Below are 17,741 nucleotides of genomic sequence, written 5' to 3'. Positions count from 1 at the left end.
AGATTTTAGGCATTAAAAAAGTAGAAAGCCAAGAACTGCACAAGAAAAAGAGCACTGGATTTATAAATAGCAAGGAAATATTTGCTGAATAACACAAAAGCAGCGTGAACAATGGATGATCTTGAGTATTATAGCTACATGTCATAAACTGATGAATATTACAGACTGATCAAAACATTGTGTTTGCCAATTCGGATAGTTCGGATGCGACCTGATCGCATTCGCCCTTCAACTTCTCTTGCTCCTCCTGTCCGAGTTCACCTTTGGTGGGCTTCGTTAGTACCAAAACACAGCACGTTGGCCTCTTGGTGGCTCCGGCATTGGCAAGGTCCTGAACAGAGTTCATTGAGATTTCAGCATCCAACATAATGAGATGAATCGGGTGTGAACACGAGCATATAAAGAATAGCACCACGGGTAATGTAGCAATATTCAGGGGCATTGCAACAAATTCTGGTTAAAATATTGGCTTTTCCCGAGTGATGCAAAAAGATGCAACATTTTTGCAGCCCCCTCCGTCTGCCCCACGAATGTATAGAAATGAAAGTTTGGTCAAAAATGTATAGAAATGCATAGTCAGATTTGGTGAGGAAGGCCGTTTAATTTAGTTATATATTATACTTTTTCAGTCATCTAATTTAGGCCTCACCGTTTAAGGGTTTAAGGGTGTATTTGTTTGGATGATTGGATTTTAAATACACTATCAATCCCATTTTTTTCCCCCAAAAAATCAAATCAAACACCTATTTTTTATTTTTTATATTATACTAAAAATCAATTTTACATTCAAAACATCACATCAACACCTATTTATATCACATCATACAACTATTCAAATTCAAAATTTTTACTATTCAAATCCCAACTCAAAATCCAAATCCTCCAAACAAACACACCCTAAAGGTATCCTCTTTTTCTCTACCCTCTTTCATAAATTTGGTTGAAGAATACATCAAACAGCATACTTTAAAAGTGCGAGCTAAATAAATATCCCAACATGCGTAGAAGATTGATCAATGTAATACAAGAGTGTCTAATGAATTTGAGGGAATAAGTGCAGTGCAACTTACTTCCTTTGATGGGACATACACATATGGAATGTTGGCTTCTTCACATAAGATGGGTACATGAGTGATCACGTCTATGGGTGATATGTTCCCAGCAATAACACATATTCTGCAGCGATGATAAAGATATTTATGTTAGAAAGAAGTAGATAAAGAGAACCAAATCTGAGCACGGTTCTTAGTGAATCCCAAAATGCTCATTTCTCATTCCCACCTCAGTCTCAGAATTGAAATCACCAATGTTTAAAAGGTAACTTCTTGCATTGAAAAAAAAAAAAAAAGTAAACAACAACAAACACATTTTAACCAATCATTTTCTTCAGATTCAATTCATTCATGCTACAAATCTAGTGTCCTACCGCCTATAACTACGAAGAAATCAGACATCAAATCACATCTAATTATTTGACAATGCATTATATTGAATCAAATATATATGTTTGAATAATTGACAATCCATTTCTATTCATATCAGGGAAGCACCTACAGAAAACCTTCCAAGCAAGCATCCAGACCGGGTTGATGGAAGTATTCAACAATATAAAGCAGAGTGGGGTTGCTCTTTAACGAAAATACATCTTTCTAGTAAATCTTACAAAATAATAAATAAATAAAAACACAACTACACGGTGAGGAACTTAGTAAAAAAATTGTAGGTAGTTTTAAATCAGATGCAAGCGGCAGTTACATTCGATCGCGACTCACCCTTTGTTACCGCGGCGAATACTCTTGACCACTTCCTTAACTCCTCTCTTCAGGCATTTGTGCTCCGCCGCTGAAATTAGATATGATAATACGGAGAAGGAGTAAGTAAACAGAAGCAAATATACAAAACAAGAAACCCGTCACTGAGAGCGTAACAAGAACCTCGACGAACAAGCTTCAGAGTGCGCTTGGAAAGCTTTTTTCCGGCCAAAGGTTTGGCTATGGGGGCGATAGCCAGATACTTCTTCTTCTCCCGCTCCTTCTGGGCCGTCCTCTCGGATTCGCTGTCGCTCCCCATCCCGCTTTCTCTGTTGAGTTCCGAGGGTTTACCGGCTAGGGTTTAGGGTTTGGCAGACGATTGATCTTAAATATGGGAGCTCCAATCTTCGAAATGACCTTTTTGTCCTTATTGGTTCTGCTCGGCTCCGCTAGGTGTGTTTATTTCCATTTTCTGGCCTTATTTGTTCGTTTATTATGTTTTTGGGAGTAACAATCAGTTTTTGTCCATTCAACATCATAATTATTAATTTTGGTTCGATTAAAAAAAAATTATCAATATTATTCCACTTGAATAAAAATTTATCAATTTTATTTCTAAGATGTTGACTGAGATTGAAAGACTGAACACGGGATGCTCTCAAACCGTGTTGATTACCTGCACTTTTGAACACGGCTGTGTTCCTGCCTTCATGTTCTTGCCAATGTTCTTAACACCTAGGTCATATTTGTTCATGTTTTCAACATAACCATAACCATGTTCTATGTTATTTCACGACTATGTTTTCAATATAATCATATTGTAAGTAGTATTTATTATTACTTTTACTTTTTTTATTAAAATTATTTGATATATATTTATAATTCATCAAAAATATTTTTTACAATTATTTTATAATTTTAAAAATAATCAATTTTTAATATTTTTAAAATATATAAAAATAATAATATATTAATATATATTTTTTTAATAATCATCATTATATAAATATTTAAAAATTTATAGTACAAATATTAAAATATTATTTTAAATTAATTATTTCTATAAATTATAAATTAAATTTATTATTTAAAATAATATTTAAAAATAATGCTCCATTCGTCCCACGTTGGATGTCTTGGTCAATGTAAACACGATAATTTATAATTTATGATAAGTATAATTAGTAAATAATTAAGAATGTATTGGTGAAAATAATTATCATATAATATAAATTAAGATTAAAATAATTCATTAGTTTAATTAAAATTAAAAATAAAAAATTAAAAATAATGTATAATTATTTTTCAAAAAGTGACATGGGAGGTGGGAATGACGACAATTTGGACATAGTAATGGTAAGTGGGACGGAGGGAGTATTATTAAAAATATAAGTTAATATATTATTATTTTTATATATTTTAAAAATATTAAAAATTGATTATTTTTATATTATAAAGTAATTGTAAAAAAAATATTTTTTTTGAATTATAAATATATATATATAATAATTTTAACCAAAAAGTGAAAATAATAATAAATATGACCTACAATTTCTTATATTGAAAACATGGTCTAGAACATGGCTGTGTTGAGAACATGAGCATGAACATGATAGGAACATGGCCTAGAATACCGTGTTGGCTGTCTGAACGCCTAGTCACCTTATGAGTCATCCAACACGGTCGTGTTCGAGTCAATACGGAAGTGTTCAGTCCCGTCAACTATCTGGGACTAAAATTGATAAATTTTTATTTGAGTGAGACCAAAATTGATAATTATGATATTGAAGGGGACCAAAAATAATTTTTGCTCTGATTTTGGGTATAATTTTTCAACAAATTTCTCTAAATTTTATTATTTGGATTTATGCGTTTCGAAAAAAATACATTTTTAAAAAAATATATTTCACCAAATATTATTTTAATATTAAAATCAAATCAAGTTGAAAAAAAAAATATATTTTTTTTATAAAATATTTTACAAAATATTATTTTAATATTAAAATCAAACCAATTTTTCTTAAATTCGATCAAAAAGTAAAGCTTTATTATTGTCATTTTTCGATTAAAGAAAATACTAATTTTGTAGGATATAGGATTGAATTGGTGGCAGCGAAATTGAAGTTACGGTTCAAATTTCGATTTCTTTGATTCTTGCATGTCATACATATTCGTCTAGTGTAACTTACTTTATTGACTTTAATTCAGAGGTTATTAAATTCGATCGAAATTGATTGAAAAATAAAAAATATTTGTAAATAATTTAAATTGAACGTAAAATTAAAAATACATTATACAAATATTTATAAATATTTAGAATCCTAAACCATTGAATCAATATAATTATTAATATAAATTTTAAGATATTATATAAATATATAAATATATTATATTAATCGAAAATTTAATTCAATTTATTTAGGTTCAGCAATTCAACGGCTCGACAAATTTTGTATCCAAACCTAAAGATGGGTTTCAATCGGATTTGTCATCCCTAGATTGTCAGCCGATTCAATCCATCCTGCTATATGAGACATACATAAGAATAAGATCATATGGTGTGAATTAGTAGGTAAATCAATTTTGTAACAAGCTATGCCAGTTTTTAGGATATTAGATTCTATCAAACTTTTATCCGGTGTTCATTTTCGAACAGCGGTGACAAATTTTTATGTTATAAAAAAAATATATATTCTAACAATTTATTTATTTAGATGGTAATCTAACAATTAGACAATGATGCCTATTAACATTAATGTGACCTGTTACGTATCGTCCGTTCAAAATAGCTTGTTTTACCGGATTAATGAGCAAATTAACCCAGTAAACAGATCATAAAAATAGATAAATAATATTTTAATTATTTTAATTATATTAATATCAAAATATTTTTTAATTTCTATCTAAATAAAAGAATATATCATTATATACTATTTCCTCAGTTCCACATAATTTGTCCATATTTTTTATTTTCGTCCGTCTCACATAACTTGTCATTTCTATTTTTGGAAATATAATTATGCACTTTAATCGCATTTTATGTTTTAAATTTTATAATTTTCTTAATTTTAATATATAATTATTTTTATTAAATACACTTTTTAATTACTTACTAATTATACTATACAGTAATAATCCTATATTTTTTGGGACAGAAAGAGTCCAAAAATTTAAAAATATCAAAATCATCATTAAATACTCATCAATAAAATATTGTTGTATTATCTTTTGTTTGTTTGAAGGATTTTTGAGGATTTCCACTATTCATCCAATTTTTTCCCCCAAAAACATCAAATCAAACATCTATTTTTCATTTTTTATATTATACTAAAAATCAATTTTACATTCAAAACATCACATCAAACCCTATTTTTATCACATCATACAACTATTTAAATTCAAAATTTTTACTATTCAAATTCCAATCCAAAATCCAAACCCCCGAACAAACGCACCCTAAATGTACATAGTTGAAACTAATATATATATTAACAAAACATATGTGTGATTTGGAAAATTGAAATTAAACCCTAACAAAAGCTCGTCATCCCAGTTTCAGACAGTAGCTAGGGTTTTGGGGCGTTCCTAAACCCCTTGAGAAGACACTCGTCCCCCATCTCTGCTCTGCATCGCCTTCCTCAACTACGGAAAGGATGGCCCTAAGTACAATTTCGTCCCAGTTACGGTCGATAAAAGACGCTCTGAATGCTTCTACTGACCCCGAGCCCGGCAGGCGACGGCCATTGACGCGTCCCTCATTGCTATTTGATCCTAGAGCCGCGGCCGATGTCGATGCCGAGACCATTCTCCAGTTGGCTCTATCTGGTACTGCCGTCGTTCCTTTTTCTTTTATTGAATTGTGGTAGTAAAAGCAAGAATGGTTATTATAGCTGCAATGGTTTTGGAAAAGCAGGTTTGGAGGTGCTAATAACTATGGAGGAGAGATTCAGGAGTTACAAAGACGATTTATTCAGTCAGCAGAGTAAAGAACTGGACAGGGATTTGCTTGGCCAAGAAGAGAACACAAGAATCAATGCAAGCATTTGTTCTTATTTGCGGCTGCTTTCTGGTTATCTCGAGTTGCACTCTGCGGTGAAGACATTGGAGTATTTAATTCGCAAATACAAGTATGGTGATCGTTATAGGTTAATATGACTACACACAAATTCGTGTTTTGCCACTCTAATAATCTCTGTTGGAATTGCAGGATTCATGTATACAATACAGAAGACTTTATTTTATGCGCATTGCCCTACCATGTCACGCATACATTTGTTCAGATAGTGCAATTAATTGACACAGGGTTAGTCTCTATCTAGAGGATGATGCAAGGAGTGATTGCCCTTGTTTTTTGTTTATTTTTCCCATTTATATTAAGGGTCACGTAAGTGAGTATGATACCTTGTGCCGGCTTGAATTGGTTAGTATTTGTGGTGCAGTAATAGTAAATGGAAGTTTCTTGATGGAGTTAAAGCAACGGGTGCATGGCTGCCAAGGGAGGTCATTGTGCAGCAGTGTATTCGAGATATGGGGGTTTTGGAAGCTATATGTAATTATGTAAGAAGCTGTTTTCTGTGCTCGTAATTGATTGGTTCAATTTTCTCTGTATATATCCACAGTACCTGAAAGTGCAGAACCTTTCAGGGATTACCCGTGAAGAAGAATCTACCATCAAAGCCTGTGGTTGGATTCTGCACTGCAGTTGTTTTTGAGGTTTTGGGACAAGTTACCGTTGATAATAATTTTGTGAAGAGGATTCTTCCTTATGTAAGTTCTGGAATGCAACATGGTGCCAGAAGACTAAATCAGAAGGTCAATTTCCAGCTTGTCATTTTGTTTCTTTTCCACGTATCAATTATACATACATTTTGGACTTTAGTTTAGCCTATAATAGGGGCTTACTTATCTCAATGGGGCGCAGGCTGGGGCTCTTATGATTGTGAGTTTGCTAGCCCAAAAAGCAACCCTGGCACGAAATGTTGTCAAAACCTTGTTGCATTCTGTGGCTGATGTAGCTAGGGAAGAATCAAAGGAAAGAGGTGATTTGCAGTGGCTGCGCATGTCAATGATGACTATAATAACCATTGTGCAGGTATTGCCTCCTCCTATATTGGAAAAGAAATCTTATCAGAAGCAGGCTGTTTTAGGATCAATGTTTTTATTATATTATTTTTTTTAATTTGAGAGGCCCAGTACAATATGTGCTCTCGAGGATACAGTGTTTAGCGTAAATTGAGTACTGATGTTGCAACCCCATCATTAGTATGTTTAGTTTCAATTACTGAGGTTGATGCATCATCATTTAACATTTTCTTGTATTTCTAGTTTCAATCTGTGGAGATGATCCCGAAGAAGACTCTAGATGTGTTAAATGAAATCAGGTAGTGATTTTAAATACATCAGTCAGTGTCTTTTCTATTATATTATATTATATATGTGTGTGTGTGTGTGTGTGTGTGTGTGACACTGCCTAACTACAACAAATGAAAAAATAAATTATGCAATTGTTATTTTGCCTATGAAGGGATTTATTAGGGATTCTTTTACAATTGACCAAGGACTTCAACACCGATAAGTTCTCAGCTGTCTTTCTGGATTCTTTATTAGAATACAGGTTGGCAATGCTTTATTTCTCGTATGCATCATTTTTCTTACTGTTACGGACCGCAGCTAATATGTATTCCTTCACAGTACTTGTGATGAGCTCTGTCATCAGACTCTATTGGGAGTGATAAAGACTCTTCCTATTAAAGCATATGTTAACCACACAGTTGCTAGACTTCTTGCCATGGGCATGAAGATATCAGAGGGCAAGTTGATTATGGCATCATCGGAATCAGGTTGGCATTTGTGTTCTCATGAAATTTTGTGTAGTTGCTGCCTTATTTTACTCAAGAAATATGCTTCAAGCTGGACAAGTGGTTCATTTGATGTTATTTTATTCTCTCTAATTTTCAATTTTCTCAGGTAGCCAAGTCAAAAAGATTTTGGTTTCCATTTGCCAGAAATATCCGAGTGAATCACGCGAAGCCTTTCATAGTTTCACGAAGGTCGATTCTTCCCTTTATTCTCTATTGTTTCTCTAGTGTTGCTTTCTTTGTGATGGTACTGATTTCTTTTGGTTCTTCATTTGCAACTTTGATAGGATGCTAAGACTCAGTCCAATAAAGTCCTATCAAGCTATGATTTACTCTGCAATATATTCGATGAAGATTTGGACACATCACTGGAATTTCACTCTCCAAAGTTGTTTTTTGCTTTGGAAAGTTCGGAGGTATTGCTTGATTTCTTGGTGCAATTTGTTAATGACAGTACAAGTGTAGAGCAGCTTTTCTTCCACAATATCTGATTGCTTTTGCATTCATCTGGCCTGCGTAATGCATAATAAAGTGTAAAATTAATGACTGCATAACATGCAATTATACTTGCAGGCCGAGACCCGAAGATTAGGAGTTTTGGGCTTGGATGTAGCCAGTGTACTTTTGGAGAAAGCTTCTGGCTCAAAGGTAGCATTTTTCTTTTTTGTTTCTTTTTGAACCGTTTGTATTCTGGAGATGGAGATATTGCATGCTACAGACCAATTCTAAAACCTTGCAGAAGTTGTACTCCATTAACTTCATTGGTGGTGTTAATTTCTTAAAATATATCTCACCTGTAGATACATATATTTACATTTGATTTTCATACTCTTTTTTCTCCCTTTTTGAATGATATTGGCTTGAAAAGATTGTTTAGCTTGTTATCTGATGAAACAGAGGTTCCTCACTAACCATTTTTCATATGCAAGTACCCTAGAATTAAGTAATAGTACTTGTTTGCATTTAATTACTAACCGATATTGATTTCTCTTTAATTTGAAGTTGCTGTATGCTTTTTATATTAAATATTAATTCAGAGTAAATAGTTCAATCTAATATTTCATATTTATGTAGCTTTCTTTGTAAAAATATTTGCTCTTAATCAGGTTTGTGCGATCCATTTTCTTTTATTTCTAACCATGTACTTTTATTTTATTTTCTAATATTTTGTCCAGAAATTTGATGCAATTCGGGATGCATTGATCCGGCGGATTTACGATGAGGATCTAAATGTTGTGCTGGCAGTTCTCAACTTGAAGAGCATGCCTGAAATATTAGATTCGTCAAATCTGAGTGAAGCACTCCAGCATCTGCTTAAAAGATGCACCGATGTCCTACTTTCAAGTGAGATGCTGATAACTAGAACTCTAATAGTTTGTTCACATTATAACATAAACTGAAATAATGAAATTAGCTGGTACACTATTCATAGATGGTTTGGATGAAGATTCTTTTCATGTTCTTTCTGGAATATTTTGTTTTATAATATTGTGGGTTTAAGGATTTTATAGTCAAACATTCTATCTTGAAGATGTTAGTCAAGCTCATTCTCATACACTACTTCTGCTGCAGGTGTAGCCACAAATGCAGCTCTCCCCAGGGATGTTGCTTTATTGTGCCTGCAACAAGCTGTTACAAATTTCAAAGATCATAGGGAAATAGCACCATCTTTAGCAACAGCTATCTTCCCTCTGCTTTTAATTCGATCGAAGGTTTATTTGTTATGAAATGCTTCTTTTTATTGGCAGTGAAATATGTTCTCATTATAACTGAGATTCTTTCTTTTAATGTCTTTCTCAGACCCAGAAATATAATTTGAAGGCTTTGGAACTGGCTAAAGAAATTCAATGGCCTTTCTATGAGGACCTTGTCCTTGTTCCATGTTCAGAGAAGGTAATAACAGATATTGAAAAAGGAAATGCCATTTACTAATCTTCTTGTTGCGTACTCTCTCAATGGACATGCACCGTTGGATAAGTGACACCTTCTAACTTGACAATGGTTGCAGAAACGCGACCTTGCGCAGATTTCCTCAATTAATTGTGAAAATATAAAGAAGTTCACCGAAAAATTTACATCACGCCTCGAGGAGTACATGCCTTGGCTTGTTAAATGCTGTGGTTACCATGAAATCTCAAAAACAATATTCTTTTTGGTTCTGTTTCAGTCACTGGAAATGTTGAAAAGAGGTAAATATGGGTTTCAATTTTATGCTTGCAACACCTAGCCAGTTGCATATTAGTTTATAATATCTCTTGCACTCATTGTACATTTCGACCCAAATTATTTTTGTTGTAGTGGAATTTAATTTGTGTTACATCTATTTGGCAGATGATGCCCAGCTTTCCAAAATTTTCTGTAGTTTCCCAATTCTAAAAAATGAGTGGGAAATGCTCGAGTCCCAGGGGATATCTACAGAGATGGTAAATTAATTTTGTTACGCGGCATTCTTTAGGCTATCGACTTTTTCAATTTTGTATTTTGCTTAAATGGTAATTATTGACACTGTTTGACTCACAGAGCAAGAAAATAAATTTGGGTGGTGATGTTAAAGGAATCCTAGAAGATATTGACATGGAGATCAATGATATAAATACTGAGGTTCTGGCTTGTTTGTTTTGGAGGTTCTCTGAAACTTTGATTGCAACAGCACATGAGGATATGCCTTCTTTGGTTAGTGATTCTTCTCATCGAGTTGTTTTCTGCACTTAAGTGAGTCCATCTGATCAATATTTGTCACTTATATCTCTTACAGGATACAGAAGGAAAATCTAAAGGCATGCTTCAGGACCTGTTTTTGTTCTTTGTATGTCACTCTAAAGATATTTTCAGAAAACATCTGGAATACCTTTATGCAAAGTGCAAGTTCTCTATCACTGAAATAATGTTGAAACAGCTTACAGAAGAAGGTCTGGCTGTCCCAACCCTTACTATTTGTGCTGTTTTCTTTTACTTTTCAAATTTTTTCTGATTCTGGATCTTGATGGTGAAATTGAACTACAATATTATTAAAAGGTGATTTTGATGTCCTGTTAACAGTATTATGTCTCATGAATACTGATGTCAATGTTCTAACACACTGAATTTTATATCTTGTTTTGTAGCTGGGTATAATCTACCAATGCCAGAATACCCATACCATTTGAAACTTTTTGAGAATGTATCATAAAATTATTACATTGAAGCTGAGTTACAACAGATAATCTTGAATTATGTGGAGGTGGAACAGTGTTGAACAAAATATAACAATTTGAAATTGTAAAGATCGATGTTTATGTCTGAGTTCTATGGAAAATTGAACATATAATCTTTGATATATAATAGGTTGAAGTTGCTCTTACGAATGTGTATTTAATATGGATTTTAATGTAGCAATGTATGTGTGTTTACAAGTCTTGTATTCTGATGGTCTGTTTTTCTGGATCTTATAATTTCAGGAGCTCCCTATGCTGCTCAAATCGAGAACCTTCATTTTTTCTCACATGTTTGTTCCCAGCTAGATGAAAGTTCTTCCCGTAAACTGCTTGATGGTTTCCCTTCTTTTCTTGTTCCACTATCATGTGATAATCAGGTTTGAGAACTTACTGATGTTCCCATTGTTTTCTTCCTTATCCTACGCATTTCATCTATCATATCATGTCATCTGTTTTTTGGGGTTTTCATTCAGCATGGCATGCTTCTACTATGATGGTTTGTTTCAATTGTTAATATTTTTACTTAACCATGTCATTATCTGATGATCTCACCCTCACATGCTAATCTATGTAGAATGTACGGATGGCTGCCATGAACTGCATTGAAGAGCTGTATACATTGTTGACCAATATTGTTGGCAGGAATGGTATGTGATAATATCAAAGTCTAGCATTATGTTGTTTTATAGCATTTCTAATCATTATTGTTTCAGGCAATATTGAAAATTGGCTGGATTTTCTTGGAGAGCTGTTTCCCCTAATGATCCAGCAAAAAAAGTTGATTTTATCAGACATAAATGTTCTGGTTTCTCTCTTGAAGTCATTTTTCAGTTCTTCTGACAGTCTTCTGGTGCAAAAAGCTATTGGCAAGAGGTTGTATTGGATCTCTCTGTTCCTTGTTATAATCAGGGTATATTCATGTTGAAGAGGATTTTGAATATATGCAGCGTTGAGCTTTTATTGAAAAATTCTGATTTATATCTTATTTTGGTTCATTTCTCTTTCAATTTCATACAATCAATTACATTTTGGTTAGAAAAATAATAGTAGTAAACTAGTAATATTTAACTTTATCTAGACATCTCCTGGAATCCTATATTTTTCCACTTTTGACAATATGTATGTCCTTAAACATTTCTGAAGTTCTTGTAAATGTCCTTCTAAAATCTTTTACATGGACTTTCAGGTTTGATGATTCCACCAAACGTAAAATCTTGGAATCCATGGTCAACTATGCACTTATGCTTCCTCCTCATGCAAAGGTTTGTTGTCCTTTTCCCTTTTGCCTTTGGCTTGTAATTGAATGTTTCAATTATAGAGGGTGTGATTGTTTGTCTTGTTCACGACTCTATACTGCTTGCTGAAATTCTTACATTCTTAATGTTTTTCATTGATGTTCATGGCAGTTCAATGTTCTTTCGTTGGTCAAAGGTGCGGGGAGTAAACTTGTTTCTGTTCCTGGGGTGAAATTATTATTAGCTGCACTTTTGAAAAGATGCAATCAGTTATCACCAAGTGAGCTTGATCTGTTATGCCTTCTACTGGAGGTATGTTCTCTAGACTACTCATCAATATGATAAGTATGCTCTAATCTCGAGCTTCTGTACATTTTTGTTGATGACCTTGTGTATATTTCAGTGCTTCACTAAACCTACTTCATCTCCTGATGCACATGGCTTGGGCAACTTAGTATTGGAAGCTTTGCAGGTCAATATCTATTCCTGTTCTTTCTTTAATGTACTTTTACTCCAAATAGCACCTGTTATGATCATATTGGTTTTTACCCTGCAGGAATTTGGTGGTGCAGTGGGATCTGCAATTGTGAAACCATGCCTTATCATTTTGAGAAATCTTAGCAGTTTGTATGGAGATATGAATGCTGAGATTCAGGTGAGGCTCATTTATTAACATTGAATAAATTTAATGTCTTGCACCTTTGACTAAGATCATCTTTTCTGGTGTATTACAGGAGAATATCTTCAGAAATCTCTTGGTCTTGTTCAGAAGTGCCAATGGTGATATACAAAATTCTGCTAGAGATACCTTGTTACAAATTAATGTATGTTTTACAGCTGCATTTGGCCTGTCTTTTTGTTCGTAATATTTTGTTACATTAGGCTTGTTTACATGTTTTTATTCCTTTTTTACCTAGTTATTACTATTCAATCTCTGAATTTCTCACCAACAAAGTCACATCCAAACACCAGTTTTTTTCAAAACATCACATCACATCCAACCATCATTTCACTTCAAAAACAACACACACACACACACACACACAAGCAAACAAAAATGTTTCTCCACTTTATTTCTCATGGAAATTGCATTATCTTTTATCATTGAACAGTACTATTGAATATTTTGAAGTTTGTTTCTATTACAATTAAGGTGCTTCGGATATTGTTTTGTCGATAATATCATTCTAGATTCTTCAAAATACTCAAATGCATCTTTTACTTGGTATGCATCATGGATGACTTCTCCTGAATCTTACAGTTAGATTGCTCAATGCTGGCGAGGGTTCTTGATTCCATTTTGAATTATAAAGCTTCTACTGCTGTTTCATCACATCGGAAGAAGCGCAATAAATCAGTCAAACCTCAACATCCTGACCAGGCTGCAGGCCATGGCAGGGAAAACATTCTTCATTTGTTGAGTGCTTTTCTTGATGTGTTGCTGATGAAGAAAGACATTGAAAACAGGTGTGTGAAGCATTCATTGGCTCAGCTTATACTTCCGTAGAAGTTGTGATCTTGTCTCATTATCTTCTCACTCATGTGTTTAAATTAATGACTCCTAATCCTAATTGTGCAGAGCTTCTCTTGTTGGCCCTTTATTTAAGCTGCTCCACATAATTTTCCTTGATAATGAGTGGATGGTTAAAGCTACAGACCAAGATTCTTCTCCAACTGAATCTGGTACAACAGCTTACATCCAACAGACTCTGCTGTTGACTGTGGAAGATATTTGTGCTTCAACTAAAAATGATATCCAACAGAAAGATCCCTTCCCGTTATTAGTCAGTTGTGCTCGTTCCTCGCGCGACGCTGTTACTTGCAACCATGTGTTCTCACTGATAACCACTCTAGTAAAAATCATGCCAGATCAAGTCTCGGACCATGCTTTGGAGGATATTCTCACAGCTGTTGGAGAAACTACTGTGACTCAGGTTCTTTTTTAGATTTACATTTCTTTCAAGCTATCTTTGATTGTATCCTGTTCAACTATGATTGATTGGATCACTTTTTATCCTGCAACTTAACTGTTTCTGTTGGATAGTTTGCTATTTCTAATTAATTTAATTGGCAAAAGTTCCACTCTATGATCAAGCCTTAAATTGACAAACGGTAATTTTATCTGCTCCTTAGTTTGATAGCTACTCTCAAAGTGTATTTGAAGGCCTCATATCAGCTATTATACCCTGCTGGTTGTCTTCAAACAAGGATATGGATCAATTGCTCCAGGTGATAACAGTATTATCTTGTTTTTCTAGAATCTATTACTGACTTGATCAGGTGGTTTTTCACAGCCAAATGCTGACATTGTTGAGTTTTGTTAGATTTTTGTGGATATATTGCCTCGAGTTGCAGAACACAGGAGACTTTCAATTATTAAGCACGTATTGAGGTGGGATTTGCTAATCTAGCTAGCTTTGTAATTTTCCATATGTAGCTTTAGCTGACAAGTTCTCCTCTTACAGGACTCTTGGGGAGGGTGAAAGTTTGGGGTCGTTGCTCTTCCTCCTGTTCTGCACATTAGTGTCAAGAAAAGCTTTAAGTAGTCTCCTTGATAATGACCATACTTTTGATAACCTGACTTTTGCCATCAGTAAGCAGTGGGAGTATGAATTTGCCACACATCTTTGTGAGCAGTATTCATGCACAATTTGGCTTCCGTCTCTTGTACAAGCACTTCAAAAAATCAGGAGCAAGACATTGAGTGAAAACACAATCATGCAAATATTTGTTGCAAGGCAATTTGTGGCGGACAAGCTGCAAGATTCTGAAATATCTGATAAGCTTTTGTTAGATGATGGTTTAAACAGTATTCAGGTATGTGAATTTGTACATATTTTTCTCAATGTTATCTTGGAAGATGAAGACTGTTATTTGATTGAAACTGTAATTCACTTCTACAGACAACATTTGGTGAACTCGTGGAGGAAGTTGTATATCACCTGCAATTGGTTGACATGAAAAAGAAGCATGTTGGTGTTCTGGTTGTTCTGAAGACTGAACTGAAGGAGCATATCAGAGATGTTTTGAAAACCCTCACAAAAAGCCTCCAGCCTTTTGCCTATTTTGAAGTAATTGGTAAATTGATCGGTCATGATGACAAAGACGTGACGAAAAAGGTACACTTGTGAAATTTGAGCTATTGTTCATTTTGGCTTCAGACGGCTTAGTTAATTTTGGTGGCATTCTCATTTATTTATTTATTTGTATTCTGTTGTGCAGGCTCTTGGTATATTATGTGAGACCATGAAGAACTTGGGGGAAAATCCGAAAACCAAGAAGAAAGGTTCAGTTTCTAGTGTGGAAAACGCATGGATTCATTTGGATAGCAATTCGCTCGTATCATTTAACAACTTATGCATGAAGATTCTGGAATTAGTCAATGTGGCTGATGATGTCTTAAGTAACTCCCTGACAATGGCAGCAGTATCTGCATTGGAAGTTTTGGCGAACGTGTTCCCTTCACATGATGGGGTCTTTATCAGATGCCTTGGATCTGTTTGCCAACGGATCTGTTCTGGCAATTCTGCCCTTTCTAGTCATTGCCTTCGGGCAACTAGTGCTTTAGTTAATGCACTTGGGCCGAAGGCATTGCCAGAACTTCCAACCCTTGTGGAATGTGTCCTGGGGAAATCTAAGGCTGATGTCTCTTCGAGCTCAGCAGATGCACTGTTCATGTCTATTCTATTGACCTTAGAGGCAGTAGTTGATAAGCTTGCTGGATTTTTAAATCCTTACTTGGGAGACATTTTAAGACTCGTTGTGTTGCATCCACACTTGTCTTACTCCCCAGAGCCAAAGCTGAAAACAAAGGCGGAATCCGTGCGCAAGCTTATAACTGAAAAAATCCCAGTGAGTTTAATTTATTGGACATATTTGTTACAACCCTTTTCAGTAATTTATATTCCATATGACTCATTGTACTTTGTTTGATAGGTTCGGCTTCTGCTCCCACCCGTGTTGTCCATGTACATTGATGCTATTAAATTTGGGGAGTCAAGTTTATCAATTGTTTTTGAAATGCTGAGCAACATGGTCGGCACAATGGATAGATCATCTATCAGCATCTATCATGTGAAAGTTTTCGACCTGTGCCTGCAGGCTCTTGATCTGCGCCATCAGAAACCTGCTTCTATTCGGAACATTGATGCAGTTGAACAGAATGTCATTAATGCTGTTGTTACACTCACTAAGAAACTCACAGAGACGATGTTCAGGCCGCTTTTTATCAAGACCATTGAGTGGTCAAGTATGATTGCCGAAGAAGGTTCGGATAATGCCCCTGAAAAAGCTATTAGCCGGGCCATCGCATTCTTCGGCTTGGTAAACAAACTTGTGGAAAGCCATCGGTAAGTTGACTCTTACTTTGAGCGAATATTTCTGCAGCAAGCTAGAATTGGTTAAAAAGAAGTGCTTTCAACATCAGGTCACTATTTGTCCCATACTTCAAGTACTTGCTCAATGGATGTGTTCGAGGCCTTTCCGGGGATGCAGGTTCACAGACTGGCTCGACACGGAAGAAGAAGAAGGCGAAGCACGGCAATGAAACGAAGGACCAAGACAGCACACTATCTCTAGAAGCCTGGCATCTTAGAGCCTTGATTATATCATCTCTGCATAAATGCTTCCTCTACGATACTTCAAGTTTGAAATTCCTCGATTCTTCTAATTTCGAGGTAAATGTTCAAACGACACATTTTGCGCGGCATAGCCTTGCACACGGCCTGATGTTTGAATCTCTGTATGTTCTCTCCAGGTACTTCTGAAACCTGTTGTGTCACAGCTCGCTGTCACTCCTCCAGCACAAGTGGAGGACTATCCCGATGTTCCATCGGTGGAAGAAGTGGATGAGCTTCTCGTTGCATGTGTTAGTCAGATGGCAGTTGCAGCTGCTTCCGACCTTCTGTGGAAGCCACTGAATCACGAGGTAATGAAATCAGCAAGTGCCTTATATTTATTTTTAAATGAACGTTGAAATGTAAATGGAGTGAGGACGGATGCAGGTGTTGATGCAAACTCGAAGCGAAAAGATTCGGGGTCGAATAGTGGGGCTGAGGATCATAAAAAGTGTGGTGGAGAAGCTGAAGGAAGAATATCTGATATTCCTGCCGGAGACGATACCGTTTGTGGCGGAATGGCTGGAGGACATGGAGCCGACTGTGAGGTCTCTTGCACAGGAGATTAGGAAGGAGATGGAGACACTCTCTGGAGAATCACTTGCTGATTACTTCTGAAACTACATATACAAGTAAATCTCTCTTTTCTCTCTCTCTCTCTCTCTCTCTCTCTCTCTCTCTCTCTCTCTCTCTCTCTCTCTCTATATATATATATATATATATTGGATTCACCATTTTTGTAGTTTTTAGTAGAACTTTGCTTGGGTTATGTTTCTGTATTATATGATTTCTCTATATTTTGAAATTTGATGGTGTACTTGTTTTTATGAAATTAGGGGTTGGGACAAAATGAAAGAGAATAGTGAAAGATGCAGAGAGTAATTTTTGACAAGTGTGATGTGGTGTTAATTTTGTGGTTGCATGTGATTTTAATTAGAGTTGTGTGTACTTATTTATAAATTAGTAGTATTAAGTTATTATTAATAATATAGATTAAATAGTGTGATATATATTTTCGTAAATTCAATAGGAAGTATTGTACTCGTATTTTAGTAATTCCTAATCAAAGAGGATTTGAAGCGTGCTT

At 34.9% G+C, this 17,741-nt stretch overlaps 2 protein-coding genes across 3 annotated transcripts; one reads left to right on the top strand and one right to left on the bottom strand.

Annotated features, from left to right (window-relative positions):
- Positions 1-36: 36 nt before the first annotated feature.
- On the bottom strand, positions 37-2,127 carry LOC127245817 (H/ACA ribonucleoprotein complex subunit 2-like protein). The gene is made up of 4 exons (XM_051266892.1): positions 1,935-2,127; positions 1,773-1,842; positions 1,071-1,176; positions 37-331 (listed from the first exon to the last, which is right to left on the bottom strand). Exons 1-4 carry the CDS (start codon positions 2,068-2,070, stop codon positions 170-172), a joined length of 474 nt encoding a protein of 157 aa, XP_051122849.1. The 5' UTR covers positions 2,071-2,127; the 3' UTR covers positions 37-169.
- Positions 2,128-5,268: 3,141 nt separating this feature from the next.
- LOC127245800 (uncharacterized protein At3g06530) lies at positions 5,269-17,673 on the top strand. Of its 2 annotated transcripts, XM_051266851.1 has the most exons (39): positions 5,269-5,576; positions 5,665-5,878; positions 5,959-6,054; positions 6,191-6,308; positions 6,396-6,563; positions 6,673-6,843; positions 7,077-7,132; positions 7,276-7,365; positions 7,443-7,591; positions 7,719-7,801; positions 7,897-8,025; positions 8,183-8,257; positions 8,785-8,953; positions 9,182-9,321; positions 9,410-9,502; positions 9,618-9,798; positions 9,941-10,032; positions 10,130-10,282; positions 10,365-10,518; positions 11,047-11,180; positions 11,378-11,450; positions 11,517-11,676; positions 11,990-12,065; positions 12,210-12,350; positions 12,442-12,510; positions 12,595-12,693; positions 12,773-12,862; positions 13,300-13,505; positions 13,618-13,972; positions 14,172-14,267; positions 14,363-14,430; positions 14,504-14,855; positions 14,942-15,157; positions 15,261-15,890; positions 15,975-16,387; positions 16,465-16,714; positions 16,795-16,965; positions 17,042-17,286; positions 17,491-17,673. In XM_051266851.1, exons 1-38 carry the CDS (start codon positions 5,405-5,407, stop codon positions 17,270-17,272), a joined length of 6,333 nt encoding a protein of 2,110 aa, XP_051122808.1. In that variant the 5' UTR covers positions 5,269-5,404; the 3' UTR covers positions 17,273-17,286; positions 17,491-17,673. The 2 variants fall into 2 exon arrangements, with proteins under 2 accessions (XP_051122808.1, XP_051122807.1); XM_051266850.1 differs by lacking the exon at positions 17,491-17,673 and having other exon boundaries at positions 17,042-17,484.
- Positions 17,674-17,741: the final 68 nt, after the last annotated feature.

The sequence above is a fragment of the Andrographis paniculata genome, unplaced genomic scaffold, assembly GCF_009805555.1.
Source record: "Andrographis paniculata isolate CXL003 unplaced genomic scaffold, ASM980555v1 Contig25END, whole genome shotgun sequence".
NCBI classification, from domain to species: domain Eukaryota; kingdom Viridiplantae; phylum Streptophyta; class Magnoliopsida; order Lamiales; family Acanthaceae; genus Andrographis; species Andrographis paniculata.
This window is presented reverse-complemented; position numbering and strand designations above follow the sequence as displayed.